Source organism: Lycium ferocissimum, chromosome 12, assembly GCF_029784015.1.
Source record: "Lycium ferocissimum isolate CSIRO_LF1 chromosome 12, AGI_CSIRO_Lferr_CH_V1, whole genome shotgun sequence".
NCBI lineage: Eukaryota > Viridiplantae > Streptophyta > Magnoliopsida > Solanales > Solanaceae > Lycium > Lycium ferocissimum.
Window position 1 is genome coordinate 29,422,326 of NC_081353.1, and position 17,486 is coordinate 29,439,811.

Genomic DNA, 17,486 nt, shown 5'->3' on the forward strand with positions numbered 1-17,486 from the left:
TAATATAATATAAGTAAAGTAAATTGTATAAGTGTATATTTTCATATATAATATTATATACACATTATACATTTTCATACACCTACATACATAATATACTTTTTTTTTATATGTAAATATATAATATTTTATAAAAGCGTTTTTTGGGCTATATTTTTTCTTATGTAATAGCCTGTTTGGCCAAACTTATTTTCCCTTCAAAAGTACTTATTTTTTTAATAAGTGCTTATTTGAAAAAAAGTAAGGTGTTTGACCAAGCTTTTGAGAGAAAATAAGTGCTTTTAGGGAGTAGCAGAAGAAGTTTTTCAGAAGCTAAAAAAATAATTTTTGCTCAAAATTATTTTTTTGAAAAGTACTTTTGAAAAAATACAAATAAAGACTTTTTAAAACCTTACCAAATACTAATTTGCTCAAAAATCTTTTTAATTAATTAGCCAAACACAAATTATTTTTCGTCAAAAGTATTTTTTAAAAAAAAAACTTTTTAAAATAAGCTGATTTTAAAAGCTTGGCCAAACATGCTATAAGTCACATTTCTGAAGTATCTCCTCCCTTAAAATCGTCAGAAAGTTAAAAAGGAGCTCAAATGAATTATCCGTTTCCATATAACCCGATAAAGAAATTCGGGTTAACGGGTTGTGGCTTAAAACCTTAGCAACTTCCAACAATACACTACCATTACCTCTAGAGATAGTTCAATGGCACTTATCATCCAAAACCCAGTTATATTTTCTAGAAAATTATTATCAGCTCCAAAAATGGTGTCTTCTTGTTCATCATCATTATTATTTTCTATTCGCTGCTTTTCACAAAGACCCCTCAGGTTAGTAAGCAAGTATATATAGAGAGTGTACATTACTTGTCTATTAATATATTTTTTTTTTTCTGAGTTGGGTTTTGTTTGGAATTGAATTTTATAATTCAGATATGCAGTTGTTGGTGCTGGATTTGCTGGTTTATCTGTGGCTTGGCATTTGTTGCAGGTACACTTATTAATCCTCTTGATAGACATGAATTTTGCAAAGTGCTTAAGTTATATACATACAACATCAACATGCCTAGTGAAGTGGGGTCTGGGAAGGGTAGAGTGTACGCAGACCTTGCCCCTACCTTGAGAGTAGTGGCGGATTCAGGATTTTCACTCAGGGGTTCGGAAAAAACAACAATAGCTACATATGTGAAAAAAAAAAGGAAGCTGTCCCTGAGAATCGAACCTAGGACGCTACCCTGAACCGCTTGAGTTAACTTTTTGCATTTGTTAAGGATATTCAAAAGTTAATATTTCTACATAAACACAGAAAATTTAACCTATATATACAATGTAATTTTTTTGGCGAGGATGTTCGGGTGAACACTCTTACCACCCTCTAAATCTGCCCGTGCTTGGGAGGTAGAGAGGTTGTTTCCGAAAGACCCTCGGCTCAAGAGAAAGCATGACAAAAAGGCAGACAAGAAGTTGATGAAACTAAAAAAGTCATGGCAGAATACTTTAGATAAGCATTACAAATAAAAGGAACAGTAACCGCATCAAACTAATACAGTAATCGAAGTACAAGAAATAACAAAAAACAGAATATCAAAGGGCAAGAAACTACAAAGATAATACTACACCTACTAGTATGGAAGGGTTCATGAGGCAATGCTTTACTACCTATTAACCTTCTACCCTAATCCGCGTCCTCCATAACCTGTCCTCGGTAAGCTGCAACTAAGTTATATACATAGTGAATAATTTTTTATAGTAATAGGTTACTGTAACTAATTAGATGTAATTGTCTATAATAAGTGGATTGGTAACCTTAGAAATAGGGAAATCAATCAGTAAAGAATCTCTACCATATATATAGGAGTAATATTTAGATCATTTTACAGTTTTTTCTATTACAAGTTCGTTTTATCTGAGTCTTACTTTTAAATAATATAAGCAGCCTACAACACAGGTTAAAGTACTCAGACTGTTCCAGATTTTTTGTACTATTAGCAGTATATAACTAAATCCGTTGACAGATTAGTTTTATCTATGAATCGCCATCAGTCATGCTAAGTTACCTATGCAGCTTCTTTTTCCATTTCAGTTCAATTGTCATAGGCAGTTAATTACAACTGCATCTCTTTTTTTTTTTATGTTTTTCAGCAAAGTTCAGAGGAATCAAATTTTTGCATAGACATATATGATGAAGTTGGCATTGGCGGAGGTGCATCTGGAATGTCTGGTGGACTACTTCATCCCTATTCCCCCAAAGGTGCGTGGGAACCGTTTACTAGGATGAGACAACTCATTAATTTCAGATTTCTTCCTTTAAATTAGTTCCTAAAGCATTTATTTTTACAATAATCCCTTTCTGAGATTTAAGTCAAAGTTTGCAGTCAAGCTTCTGTGGCGGGGAGAAGAATGCTGGAAAGAAAGCTTAAAGCTTCTAAATATTGCTGAAGATGCTCGATCTTCCAAGCCATTAGACATGGGAAAACCGGAAACTGCAATGAAAGAAGGTGACTTTATAGTCAGGAGAAGGTTAGTTATATAAAGCATGTAAGATGTAAACTGCTGAGACGTCTTTTATATATATGTATATATATATAACAAGATCTCATTGATGTGGACTAAGTATTTCTGCCAATTTAAGAGTCATGGACTGCAGCTATTTATCTGAGTGTATAAGTGAACCTTTTCTTTTTGACATATACACTTTAGTCAACCTGATGCCCTAGACTCAAGAAACTTTTGTTCCTTCATTGCGCTTATACTTTCTTTGTACTATATGGAAGAGGTATAACCATCTTTTTACTGCCTAAGCAAATTGGTTTTGAATGATTAACAGTGGAATTGTGAGACCAGCACTCTCTTTGAAGAATATGGACGTTATGAATGATGTGAGTACATCAAATTATTACATCAACAAGAAATTTATATGTAATTTCATGATTATGGTATGTGTCTTCTTTTGCTTGAGTAGAATGCTCAAAACTGCATTGCCAGCTGCAGAATAGAAACGATTCACAAGGATGCTGCACAGAAACTTGTACCCGATTTGTGTGTGCCCCTGGACTTGGTCTTCCATATGCCTGAAGCTGTGAATGTTCATCCTCAGAATTATCTCGAGGTTTGAAGGGAAAAATCCTGATGACTATAGAATTCTGAACGGGTCTATATTGTCCTGTATCTTTGGTAGTAGGTTCAAATAGTCCCTTAAGTATCACTTGAGCAGTTTTTTTCCTTTAAGTTTGCCAAAAGTGAGCACTTTTGATATATAACAACAACAACAACCCAGTGAAATCCCACAACGTGGGGTCTGGGGAGGGTAGAGTATACACAGACCTTACTCCTACGAAGGTAGGACGACTGTTTCCGAAAGACCCTCGGCTCAATAAAAAGTATAAAAAGAGGTCAGATAAGGCTAAGAAATTCAAAGCGATATGGAAATGCAAATAACGAAAGCGACACAGATAAAATAGGATAATCAAAGTACAGGAAATAACAGATAATAGCAGAAATCAGAACACAAAAAATTATACTGCGTTAATGCGACTACTAATAAGGAAGGATAACGACACTATCTACTAGCCTTCTACCTTAATATGGGTCCTCCAAACCCTCCTATCTAAGGTCATGTCCTCGGTAGTTCGTAATCGCGTCATGTCCCGTCTAATCACCTCTCCCTAATACTTCTTCGCCTACCCCTACCTCTTCGAAACCATCCACGGCCAACTTCTCACACCTCTAAGACCGGGGCATCCGTGTCTCTCCTCTTCATGCCCAAACCATCTCGGTCTCGCTTCCCGCATCTTGTCTTCCACCGAGGCCACTCCCACCTTGTCCCGATAGCCTCGTTCCTAATCCTCGTCACTCCCGGTGTGCCCACACATCCATCTCAACATTCTCATCTCGGCAACTTTCATCTTTTGAACGTGAGAGATCTTAATCGTCCAACACTCCGTCCCATACAACATAGTCGGTCTAACCACCACTTTGTAGAACTTGCCCTTAAGTTGTGGTGGCACCTTCTTGTCACATAGCACTCCGGAAGCGAGCCTTCATTTCATCCACCCTGCCCCAATACGATGTGTGACATCATCGTCAATCTCCCCGCTGCCTTGCATAATCACTTTTGATATCCGATTGTTAAATTTAATCAGATCAGTGAAAATGAAAAATATTTAACGAGAACTCACATTTGGAAGTACATATTTTATAGTTTATGTTATTTTTGGTCTATTTCAAGAGTCTGGTGCAACTTTTTGAGGTGCAATTTTTGCTATTTTTGGCCTATTTTTTGTGTCCGGTGTAGTTTTTTATGTTGCGGTTTCTAGAATTGACAATTTTTTTTTTTTTTTTCAAAGTTATGAAAAAATTTAACAATCAGAGTTTGGTAAATATTTGACGGAGTTAAAAAATGCTCACGTTTGGCAAACTTAAAGGACCAAAACTACAAAGCTGATACTTGAGGGACTAGTTTGTACCTACTATTAAAGATAAGGGACCATTTTTGTCATTTTCTCATCTTTTTACTTTTGATTATCTTTCAGGCTCTCTACTTAGCATGCAGAACTTTTGTGGAATTCAAGTGCAGTTCGGGCATTTCATTTAAAGAGTTAAATTTGCGCAAGGAATCGGTTCATAATCTTCTAGAATTAGCAGGTATGCACTTTTGATTCTGCAATATTTTCTTCATTAATCACTCCAGATTCTTTCATTTCCATGTAAAGATCATTTCCTTCTCGAGTACACTCACCCACTCCGCCAAATACGGATACGCCCGAGTCGGATAGCTTCTCATTTTGTTATGGCTCGGTCCTTTTATGGCTGATATTGGTGCGCAGACCCCTTTCTTCTATATTTTTTGAGAAAGAGAATTGATATATGACCTCTTCGAAGCTGCACTATTGAATCACCTTAGCTTCCTCGGGTTGCAACTGTAGTTTTGTATCACCTGAAAGAACGTAGCCAAGAAACGGGTTCTCAATTCTCGTTTCATGTTCTCCATTCAAGTTGTTAGGCTTCCTTTGGTAGTTCATATGGGAAACTGCCTTATATGAATACTTTAACTCAACCAGTTACTTGGTGAAAATTGGTCAATCTCCTTGCTTCTCATGTGCATTTGATATAAATTTTTTAACTTTTCGGTCAGGCTGGAAGGTGATCCTAATTCCTATTCTGGAAAAGCAGTTCTTGAAACTTTTGACAGTTTTTGTATTTCGAGAAGATGGAAGATGGCATTTGAACTTGGTGAAGTTTTTTCAGGAAAGAGAAGTATGAGAATGTGCTTCGACAAGTGTTTCTACAATAGTTCCTAGAGAAAGTTCAAATGTAGATATATTTATGAAACAGTTTTTTGGTAACTAAAACAATCAATCAACTATGCCTCTTTTCCTAACGATTTGGGGTTGGCTTAACTGAAAAATATAACAATAAAATTTAATGGACTAATGTACAAATTAGATTTTACGCGAGAAGACGGCCTCTTTATTTTTAATTGTTCAATATAGGATAGACTAAATAAGGATGCGGCAAAAGAGAAACAAATTCTGGTGAAGAAATGAATATAAGGTGCTCGGCGCCAGAGACAACCTAAAGGTTTTTTTTTTTTTTTTTTTTTGGTTGGAGTTTGGGTTGGTTTTTTTGTTGGGGGGGGGGGGGGGCAAAAGTAAGAGGGGGCAGGTCAAGAGAGTTATTTTCCCATGCCATTTCTTCAAAAATTTAAACAAATGAACATTTCACCTTTCTATTTTTCCTTTTCTAAACAGAAAAATTGTGTTGATAATAAATCCAAAAGCTTGAAACATCCACTTACCACTACAAACTCCTTTAATAATGTAATCAAATGGAAGAACTTGTCTTGGTATTCATGAAAATACAAGGTATTTATACAATTACAAAGAACTCTATAAAGGGAATAGATCAAAATAAATAAAAGGAAATGTTCTAGAATCGCTTCTATGATTTGGTTACTATATTCTGTAACACTCCTCCTCTAGCAGGAGCGTGCCTAGCTTGTTATAAAGGTGATCAACACGAGTTCCATTTAACGCCTTGGTGAATAAATCAAATAATTGATCTGCAGTATCATTGCTCTCTCTCTCTCTTCCTCTTCCTCGAGTAAACTTGAACAATTGGCGATCTTGCTAGCTCAGATGGAGCATGTACTGAAGGCACAATAGTCGATTGGTGCCAATTGAAGAACTGGGAGATGGACGAACAACATCATCTGATTGTCTTGTCAAAGCATGGGTAACCTCATAGACTGGCCACTCATCGTCCTCTCTCTGGGGGTGCATCGAAGAATGGTGTAGTCTAAGAAAATACCACATTCGTCGACACAAAATATTTGCCAAGTTCAATAGAATGACATCAATACCCTTTCTAAGAATAGCCTTGGAAAATGCACTTATATGCCTTGGGATCCAACTTGGTAATACATGGTCGAACATCTCGAACATAACATGTGCTTCTAAACACCTTAGGTTCCACCGGAAATAGTGACTTGTATGGAATATTACCAGCAAGCACAGTAGATGACATGCGATTAATCAGAAAACGAGACGTAGAGACTGCATCGACCCAAAATTATTTAGGAACCTTCATTTGGAACAAAAGAGCTCGAGCTGTCTCAATTAGATGCCGATTCTTCCTTTCAGCAACTCCATGGACTGTTGGGCTACTAAGGAGGTAAATAAACCATATGGTGTTACTGTCTGGAGATCGATCAGAGCATGGTGGCCTTTTTTAAAGAGCCACTCTGTTATCAGAGTATATAATGGCAACAAAACAATTTTCTGGAAGGATAGGCGGCTGGGAAACTGAAGTTTGGAGGAGCTATTTCCTTATATGTTTGCTCTGGCACAACATCAGAACAAAACAGTGGCTGAAATATGGTTACCTCAAGGTTGGGACTTGATCTTAAGGAGAATGTTGAATGACTGGGAAATACCTAGACTATTTGAGCTTTATAAACATTTGGAGTCTTTCCAAGGGCTGAAGGAGGGGGTGGACTGGGCATAACAAGGGGCACTACAAAGTGAGTTCAGGCTATAAGATCATGGACATGACTGAGCCACAAAACTCTAACTGGCCATGGAGACAAATCTGGAAAGTTAAGATACCTCTTAAGGTTGCATGCTTTACATGGTTACTAGCCAAAGAAACTGTTTTGACACATGAAAACCTGAGAAAGAGAAGGATTATCTTAGTTTCAAATTGTTGCTTATGTGGGGAAGCAGCCGAGACAGTAGGGCATCTGTTTTTACATTGCAGAATTACTGATCAGCTATGGAAGATTTTTATCAATCTCAGAGGCATATCTTGGTCAATGCCTAGCAAGATTGTTGACACTCTTTCTAGCTGGGAGGAGGCTGGGATTGGGGCAAGGAATAGAAGCTACTGGAGGATCATTCCAGCTTGCATATGGTGGACAATATGGAAAGAAAGGAACTCCAGATGTTTTGAGGATAGAAGTAGCACTCTACAGAAGATCAAGCAAGGGTGTATGTTGCTATTTTGTTTTTGGTGTACAAAAAATCCCTCTGTCGACGCAGAATCAATCCTAGAAGTTCTTGACTCATGTTAGGATTTTACATTCTTAGCTTCTTAGTTTTCTTTTTTCTTTTGTAAAGGTGTTTTCAGTACTACCTAAGTACTAATCTATAATACAAAGTTGTTACCTGTTCAAAAAAAAAAAAAAAGTTTGAGAGGGTGTATCAACACATGAAGAGTGATGGATAATACTGTGATGTCTCATGTAGGACTGAAACACTTCTGACATGTATCCTTGGCGTTATCACTTCTTAGAATACGTACCGAAGCATTGAATTGAGTTTTTGACGTCAGCGCAGAAGTTACAAAAGTGAGTAAACACTTCAGAGCGGCTCTTTATATAATAAATCTAAGCTATTTGAGAGAAATCATCCACGAAAGTGACAACTACTTGCGCCCAGTTATGGAAACAACAGGACACGAACCCACACATCAAAGTGAACTAACTCAAAAGCCGACTCAGGTCGTTTATTAACCCTTGGACCTACAGAGTTGTGATGGTCTTTTGCAAATCGACACGACTCACAATCCAACGAGGAAACGTTCTGAAATTGGGGACAAAGCTTCTTCAACATAGGTAAAGCAGGGTGTCCCAATTGACAATGTGCTTCAAACGGAGACACGACACCGGAGTGGGCAACAAATCGAGGCTCCCATTCATCAAGGATGTAAAAATCATTAGATATATGTCCTTTACCAATAACCTGATTTGTCGTAGGATCACGAAACACACAATAATCGGGAAAGAATGAGATATAAAAATTTAGGCCTTTAGTAAGTCTACTAACAGAAATTAAATTAAGGGCCAACTTCGGAACACTTAATACAGCTGACAGGATAATAGAGGAAGTTGGTTTAACAGTCCCCCGATCCCACAATATTACAGGTTGAACCATCAGCTAGCATCACAGGGGAGGCCGCTTTGTGTGATTGGAAGCTAGAAAATATATTAGGATTACCAATATTGTGATGTGTAGCACCAGAATCAATTACCCATTTATTTGCATAGGAGATTTTGTCTGACTCACCAACGGTAGTTACTGAAGTGGATTCGTTCCGTGATTTCTGATATTCAATGAATTTGACATATTCATCAGCCGAAACTAGGGTTGTCGTATTTCCCAACCAAACTCACAGTAGCAAAATATCTGATACTGACTCAATTATCAAACTCGGTAGCAAAAGAGCAGTACTTTGACGATTCCTGACAATCTTGCTCAAATCCAAACAAGTAAGATTGAGAAATCAGCTGCTTAGCAATTACAAAACTCAAGTTCGGCCGAGAGAGTATTAAGTATTTAATAGACCTGGACAGAGGCAAAACCAGACAAACCAAAATAAAAAAACAGCCACAATACTAGACCTGGACAGATTCGAGAGACCCAAATTCCCTTTTAAAATGTGGTCTGTCTGATTTCAATGTAACAGCCTCCAACAATGCTATGAATCAGACCACAGAAAGTCAAAATCGAAGAGAAAAGAACTGAGAAGCGAAGAATCTGGAAAACAACTCTTTAGATCAGTTAACAAATTCACAAAGTCCAGATTGAAGTCCAAGATGCAAAGAACCTGGAATGACCGAATACCCCTTGGCCGGTGAAGCTTAAGACCATTGCTCTAGTACCATGTGATCAAATGGAAGAACGTGTCTTTTATTCATGAATATACAAGGTATTTATACAATTACAAGGAACTCTATAAAAGTGAATAAATAAAAGGAAATATCTAGAATCTCTCCTTTGATTTGGTTGCCGTAATCGCTCCTATGATTTGGTTGCCGTAATCGCTCCTATGATTTGGTTACCACTCCTATTATTTGGTTACTGTATTGTGTAATAAAGAAGTAACAAGTATATCCAGTGGATCAAGGGTTAGGGGTGTGGGTTCCCGGAACCCGATAACTTTTACGCAGACCCTGTATTTATATTGAGAAATCTATTAAATATGTAATAAATATCTGTTGGAAACCCACTAACAAAGTAGGTTCTTGGTACGGTGGCAGTAAAGGAACCTGCTAAAGCTTTGCTGCCCTCCTTGATGAGGGTTCGACTCCCCTTGGGCACGTATAATTAAGTTTTTTTTTTTCTTAAAAATAATTGAAATAGCTGGGAACCTATAAACTTCAGATTCTGGATCCGCCTCTAAGTACATCGTTAACTTAACTTGCATCTGAACATCATCCTATGGTCCTTCTTTATTTTTGTTTCTGTATGAGCTGATTTTGTCAGCACCTGAAAAGTTATTGCTATACATGATGGTTTGATAATGTTCAATCCACTGTCTGATGGGAAGGACATTACAATATGTCCAGTTGAGTGATGGAGAGGGGAAGGGCCACTGGCCCTCATGGATTTCTTGGTTTTAAAAAAATGACGGAGAGAAGGGTAAAGTGAGAGAAGGTCAAATTCACTTCACCTAGGTAAGCTGTTTATGATTAATTTACTTGCTTCATACAACAGAACGCGGGTAAAACTAATTAATTTTGTTTCTCTAAGGGGTTATGGAAGCTAAAATTGGGAGGTTGTGCAATCCCCACATTTCTTGCAACCTAGAGAAATAAGGAAAATTATCTTTCAGGCTCTCTACTTAGCATGCAAAACTTTTCTGGAATTGAAGTGCAGTCCGGGCATTTCATTTAAAGAGTTAAATTTGCACTAGGAATCGGTTCATAATGTTCTAGAATTACCTGATATGCTATTGAATCACCTTAGCTTCCTCGGGTTGCAACTGTACTTTTGTATCACCAGAAAGAACGTAGCCAAGAAACGGTTTCCAATTCTCGTTTCATGTTCTCCATTCAAGTTGTTAGGCTTCCTTTGGTAGTTCATATGGGAAACTACCTTACATGTATAGTTTAACTCAACCACTTACTTGGTGAAAATTGGTCAATCTCCTTGCTTCTCATGTGCATTTCATTACATTTTTTTAACTTTTGGGTCAGGCTGGAAGATGATCCTAATTCCTATTTTGGAAAAGCAGTTCTTGAAACTTTTGACAGTTTTTGTATTTCGAAAAGGTAGAAGATGGCATTTGAACTTGGTGAAATTTTTTCAGGAAAGAGAAGTGTGAGAATGTGCTTCGACAAGTGTTTCTACAATAGTTCCTAGAGAAAGTTCAAATGTAGATATATTTATGAAACAGTTTTTTGGTAACTAAAACAATCAATCAACTATGCCTCTTTTCCTAACTATTTGGGGTTGGCTTAACTGAAAAAATATAACAATAAAATTTAATGGACTAATGTACAAATTAGATTTTACGCGAGAAGATGGCCTCTTTATTTTTAATTGTTCAATATAGGATAGACTAAATAAGGATGCAGCAAAAGAGAAAGAAATTCTGGTGAAGAAATGAATATAAGGTGCTCAGCGCCAGAGACAACTTAATTTGTTTGGCCGGGGGGGGGGGGGGGGGGGGGGGGGGGGGTGATGGGCAAAAGTAAGAGGGGGCAGGTCTAGGGAGTTGTTTTCATTAAATATCGCCCTTATTGAGAATTGTTTCCTAAAAATAACTTAGGTGTGTTGAAAATGACAACAGAAAGCTAGTGGAAGCACCACCTAGCCCTATTCTCCATGTCATTTCTTCAAATATTAAAACAAATGAACATCCCACCTTTCTATTTTTCCTTTTCAAAAAAGAAAAATTGTGTTGATAATAAATCTAAAACAACATCCGCTCACTACTACAAACTCCTTTAATAATTTAATCAAATGGAGGTACTTGTCTTTGTATTCATCAAAATACAAGGTATTTAAACAATAACAAAGAACTCTATGAAAGGGAATAAATCAAAATAAATAAAAGGAAATATTCTACCATCGCTCCTATGATTTGGTTACTATATTCTATAACACTCCCCCTCAAGCTGGAGCATAGATATTGATCATGCCCAGCTTGTTATAAATGTAATCAACTCGAGTTCCATTTAACGCCTTAGTGAATAATTCATCTAATTGCTCTCCTGTATCATTGCTCTCTTTCTCTTCCTCGAGTAAACCCTGACAATTGGTGATCTTGCTAGCTCAGATGGAGCAGGTGCTGAAGGCACAATAGTCGATTGTTCCTCAATAGAAGAACTAGGAGATGGAGGAACAACATCATCTGATTGTTTTGTCAAAGCACGAGTAACCTCATAGACTAGCCACTCATCGTCTTCCCCCTGAGTTGTAGAAATGGGAGGTGCATCGAAGAATGGTGTAGTCTCTAAAAATACCACATCGGCTGACACGAAATATTTGCCAAGTTCAGTAGAATAACACAAATATCCCTTTTGAATGTAAGAATAGCCTAGAAAAACACACTTCAATTCCTTGGGATCCAACTTTGTAATACATGGTTGAACATCTCGAACATAACATGTGCTTCCAAACGTCTTAGGTTCCATCGGAAATAGTGAGTTGTTTCTAGGGGAAAGAACATTGCAAGGAATATTACCAGCAAGCTCAGTAGATGGCATGCGATTAATCAGAAAACATGACGTAGAGACAGCATTGGCCCAAAATTGTTTAGGAACCTTCATTTGGAACAAAAGAGCTCGAGCTGTCTCAAGTAGATGCCGATTCTTCTTTTCAGCAACTCCATTTTGAGTGAGTGTATCAACACATGAAGATTGATGGAGAATACCATGTTGTCTCATGTAGGATTGAAACACTTCTGACGTGTATTCTTTGGCGTTATCAGTTCTAAGAGTACGTACCGAAGCATTCAGTCGAGTTTTGGCATCAACACAAAAGTTACAAAAGTGAGTAAACACTTCAGAGCGACTCTTCATTAAAAAAATCTTAGTCATCTGAGAGAAATCATCCACAAAAGTGACAAAATACTTATGCCCACTTATGGAAACAACAGGACATGGTCCCCACACATCAGAATGAACTAACTCAAAAGCCGACTCAGCCCGCTTATTAACCCTTGGACCTACAGAGTTGTGATGGTGTTTTGCAAATCGACATGACTCACAATCCAATGAGGAAACATTTTGAAATTGGGGACAGAGCTTCTTCAACATAGGTAAAGAAGGATGTCCCAATTGGCAATGTGCTTTAAACGGAGACACGACATTGGAGTAGGCAACAAATCGAGGCTCCCATTCATCAAGGATGTAGAGATCATTAGATTGATGTCCTTTACCAATAACCTGATTTGTGGTAAGATCACGAAACACACAATAATGGGGAAAGAATGAGATATAACAATTAAGGTCTTTGGTAAGTCTACTAACAGACATTAAATTAAGGGCCAACTTTGGTACACTTAATACACATGACATGTTAATAGAGGAAGTTGGTTTAACAGTCCCCGATCCCACAATATTACAGGTTGAACCATCTGCTAGCGTCACAGGGGAGGTTGCTTTGTGTGATCGGAAGCTAGAAAATATATGAGGATTACCAGTCACGTGATGTGTAGCACCAGAATCGATTACCCATTTATTAGGATAGGATATACATGTTTTGCCTGACTCATCAACGGTAGTTACTGAAGTGGATTCATTCTGTGATTTCTGACATTCAATGAATTTGACATACTCATCAGCTGAAACTAGGATTGTCATTTTTCCCAATCAAACTCACAGTAGCAAGATATCTGACACTGACTCAATGATCAAACTCAGTAGCAAAAGAACAGTACTTCGACGATTCCTGACAATCTTACTCAAATCCAAACAAGCCGAACTGAGAAATCAGCCGTTAAGCAATTACAAAACTCAAGTTCGTCCGAGAGAGTTCTAAGTATTTAATAGACCTGGACAGAGGCAAAACCAGACAAACCAAATGCACAAAACAGCCACAAAACTCAAGAACTGTTTGATAAAGAAAATACCAGATCTGGACAGATTCGACAGAACCAAATTCCCTTTTAAAATGTAGCCTGTCGGATTTCAATGTAACAGCGTCCAACAATGCTATGAATTAGACCACAGAAACTCTAAATCAAAGAGATAAGAAACTGAGAAGCAAAGAATCTGGAAAACAGATATTTAAATCAGTAAACAAATTCACAAACTCCAGATAGAAGTCCAAGGTGCAAACAACCTGGAATGACCGAATACCCCTTGGCTGGTGAAGCGTAAGACCATAGCTCTGGTACCATGTAATCAAATGGAAGAACTTGTCTTTCTATTCATGAATATACAAGGTTTTTATACAATTACAAGGAACTCTATAAAAGTGAATAAATAATGAAATATCTAGAATCGCTCCTATGATTTGGCTACTGTAATTGCTCCTATGATTTGGCTACCGCAATCGCTCCTATGATTTGGTTACTATATTTTGTAATAAAGAAGTAACAAGTATATCCAGGGGCGGATCTAGGGTTAGGGGTGTGGGTTCCCGGGGGCCCAATAACTTTTGCGCAGACACTGTATTTATTTGGAGAAATCTATTAAATATATAATAAATACCTGTTGGAAACCCACTAACAAAGTAGGTTCTTGGTCTAGTGGCAGTAATGGAACCTGCTAAAGATTTGCTGCCCTCCTTGATGAGGGTTCGATTCCCCTTGGGCATGTATAATCAATTTTTTAAAAAAAATTTGAAATAGCTGGGAACTCATAAACTTCAAATCCTGGATCCGCCTCTGAGTATATCATTGACTTAACTCGCATATGAACATCATCCTATGGTGCTTGTTTATTTTGTCTCTGAATGAGCTGATTTTGTCAGTACCTGAAAAGTTATTGCTATACATCATGGTTTGATAATGTTCAATGCCCTGTATTATGGGAAGGACATTACAATATGTCCAGTTGAATGATGGAGAGGGGACGGGCCCTCATGGATTTCTCGGTTTTAAGAAAAATGACAGAGAGAAGGGTAAAGTGAGAGAAGGTCAAATTCACTTTCCCTAGGTAAGCTATTTATGATTAGTTTACTTGCTTCATACAACAGATTGCAGGTAAAGCTAATTAATTTTGTTTCTCTAAGGGGTTATGGAAGCTAAATTGGAAGGTTGCACAATCACCCACATTTCTTCCTTTTATGCAAATAAGAAAAGTTAACTTTGTACTCCTCTTCTAGCCCAACCAAAGATACTGTAAGACTTAAGACTTTCAAACATCTTTATCTTGTGTAGAGTCTAGTCAAGGTCGGAGTTGGATCTTTGACCTATTTTGGGTGCTTTCTGCAGAATGTGCTAGTCGTTAGAGCAGATTAGTAATTGTGATTTTTTGTGATCCTGTCTAATTCTGGTAATTAGCGTGTTATTTCCAGGTGCATATGGTAGCAACCAGTCTGTAGATGATTCTATTTTTCCATGATCTTGTCAAACCCTAGTGATTAGCATATTCTTTTCAGGTGATTATGATGCAGTGATCGTATGTCTAGGTGCTAGAGCTGCCTTTCTTCCTGAGCTCTCTGGAAGGCTTCCTTTGAGGACATGTAGGGGTGTTATTGCTCACTTGCAGCTCCCTGATCACATCAGGTACGTGTGTAACTCCCGTTTCAAGCAGAATTTCTTCGTCTGTTTTTAATTTTCAAATAGAGAAAATACATCGAAACCCCCCTGAACTTGACACTTTTTTTTAATAAGACACCTAAACTTTGCAGGGGTCCTATTACCCCCCTAAATAACTTTAAATTGATATAATTACGTTCTTTTAGGGCCACCTGGCATAGAGAGTGCATTCACTTTCTTTAAGAGAGTGAGGAACGCAAAAAACAACTGCAATTGTATTTTTACAATTTTTTATTTATATAACCAGTATTTTCCTATTTTTCTTGTTATTTAATTTTTTTCCTTATTCTTTTTTCTTTTCTTTCTTCTTCTTCTCCACAAACTCGTTGCCATCTCCGCCAGAACCCTGCCACTTCCAATGCCATCATTCCACAACTCCACCCACCTTCTTTTACGACTACCACTTCAACTCTTTCTTCAATCCAATTCTTATTAACAATATCCCTTACATTTCGAATGATTCAGCAAAAACCCATTACATTTCAAGATTAATGGAGGCATCGATATAGCTTTTTTATTCAAGATTCAGTCCAACCCCTTATAAATTATGGGCAATTCATAAATTCTTTTCAAAACCTTTATTTTTAATTATGCTGATATAAAAAAGAGATAAAATTAATTAATGATATTATCGGAACTTTGAATTCACTCAGGGAAAAGATAAATGTTTATTTTTTGTGTTTGAAACACTTCGTATTAGTATCAGTGAGAGGGAGGGGGTGGTTAGAATAAAGAAGAAGAAAGAAAGAATATGAGCAGAGATTAACTGAAGAAGGTGCAGAAATACGTTTTGGGTTGGGGGGGGGGGGGGGGTGATGTGGGGGGTGTGAAGTCAAAGAGAAAAAGTAAAAAGAAAAATATAAATAAAAGTGAAAAATGAAAAGAAATGTAATTTTAATTAAATTAGCACGTGTCAAGCAAGGCTCGGTGCGTGTTTAGCACCTACTTTTTAAACTTGGGGTTGAACAAAAAAGGAGATAATTATATCAGTTCAAAGTTGTTTAGGGAGTAATAGGACCCCCGCAAAGTTTAGGTGTCTTATTAAAAAAAAGTGTCAACTTCAGGGGAGTTTGATGTATTTTCTCTTTCAAATATGGTAAACCCCACCCCAAACCTCTTCCTTCTCTCTACCCCTCCCTGGGGCTGAGCCAGGTGGGAGCAAAGGGGGTTGATCCGAACCCCCATCGGCAGAAAATTACACTGAATATATAAGGTTAAAATTAGTTTTTATGCGTATATAATAGATGTTGAATCCCCTTGACTTCTTCGTGTGTTTACTTCTTCATCTTTTGAATCCCTTTAGTGAAAATCCTAACTCCACCACTGCCCCCAAACACACACACATAAAAACAAAAAAAGAACCTCATCGATTGGAGGTGTGTGGGTCCCTTCCACTTGGCCAACCCTCTCTTGTCTCAAGCAGAAATATTCACAACATTGATAATTTTGGAACACACACTTTGCTCAATGATGCAAATCAATGTTTAAATCTCCTCAATTCGACTAACGTGTCCATTGACATGCAATCTCGCTTGGTCTTGATTAGTATGGGAGCTCTGAGTGTCCTTGTCTTTATAGCATCTCTTACATGGATACATCTACAGTATCCATTGAATATCTCCATTTTCTTGTTATCCTCATTTTTTACCCATACTTATTTGGCTAAATATTTTTGAGAAAAGGACAATATCGATTTATTTCTGTAGTTTCCCACATATCATGAATATATTGCCTCCAATATGCAACTAATTAGAAATATCTGTGAATGATAAACTTCAGGAAGGATTATCCAGAACACAGCCCCTCCGTCCTTTCAGATGCATGGCTTGCTGTCCAAGGACCTCGAAGTTTGTATTTGGGGTCAACATGGGAATGGAAATCGAGGAATCATTCCAGACACGTTCCAGAAGAAGAAGCTTCCAAAGCTCTCGAAGAGTTACTGCCGAAGGCATCTGCTGTATATCCAGCAATAGAAAATTGGACCGTAAAAGGAGCACGTGCGGGGCTAAGGGCAATGCCACCACTCACCGCAGAAGGATCACTTCCACTCTTGGGTTGCGTGGACGAATTCATTGGCGGCCCCACAGAATGTAAGTACTGGTTATTTACAGGCCTTGGTTCTAGGGGTTTGTTCTACCATGCTTGGCTTGGAAAACTGACGGCACAGGCTGTTCTTTCAAGTAACGAAGACTTGATCCCTTCTGAATTAACGTCGTGGAAGCATCGAGTGAAGCGATAGAAGAGGATGCCAAATCTTATTATTATTTTCAATAATAGCAACATGGACAATGATGATTCACATAGCTGACCTCAACTTACTTGGGATTGAGGCTTACTAGTTGTATAGAAGTAGTTTAGTGGTCTCTCCAACATGTTCACTTCCTTTCTGGAGGGAAATGATAGTTTTATTCGACTTTAACTGCAAAATTTTGACGTTGTGTATCAATGTAAATCAGTTACTAATTTTAGAACCAAGATATTTGTTTAACAGGCCATGTTT

At 37.6% G+C, this 17,486-nt stretch overlaps 1 protein-coding gene across 3 annotated transcripts; it reads left to right on the top strand.

Annotated features, from left to right (window-relative positions):
- Positions 1-530: 530 nt before the first annotated feature.
- Positions 531-17,479, top strand: LOC132041150 (uncharacterized). 3 transcript variants are annotated; one of them, XM_059431967.1, is made up of 10 exons: positions 531-674; positions 716-823; positions 926-983; positions 2,135-2,243; positions 2,368-2,512; positions 2,820-2,871; positions 2,955-3,101; positions 4,525-4,636; positions 14,827-14,953; positions 16,766-17,479. In XM_059431967.1, exons 2-10 carry the CDS (start codon positions 759-761, stop codon positions 17,223-17,225), a joined length of 1,275 nt encoding a protein of 424 aa, XP_059287950.1. In that variant the 5' UTR covers positions 531-674; positions 716-758; the 3' UTR covers positions 17,226-17,479. The 3 variants fall into 3 exon arrangements, with proteins under 3 accessions (XP_059287950.1, XP_059287949.1, XP_059287952.1); XM_059431966.1 differs by having other exon boundaries at positions 544-823; XM_059431969.1 differs by lacking the exons at positions 531-674; positions 926-983 and having other exon boundaries at positions 696-823.
- The last annotated feature ends 7 nt before the right edge of the window (positions 17,480-17,486 follow it).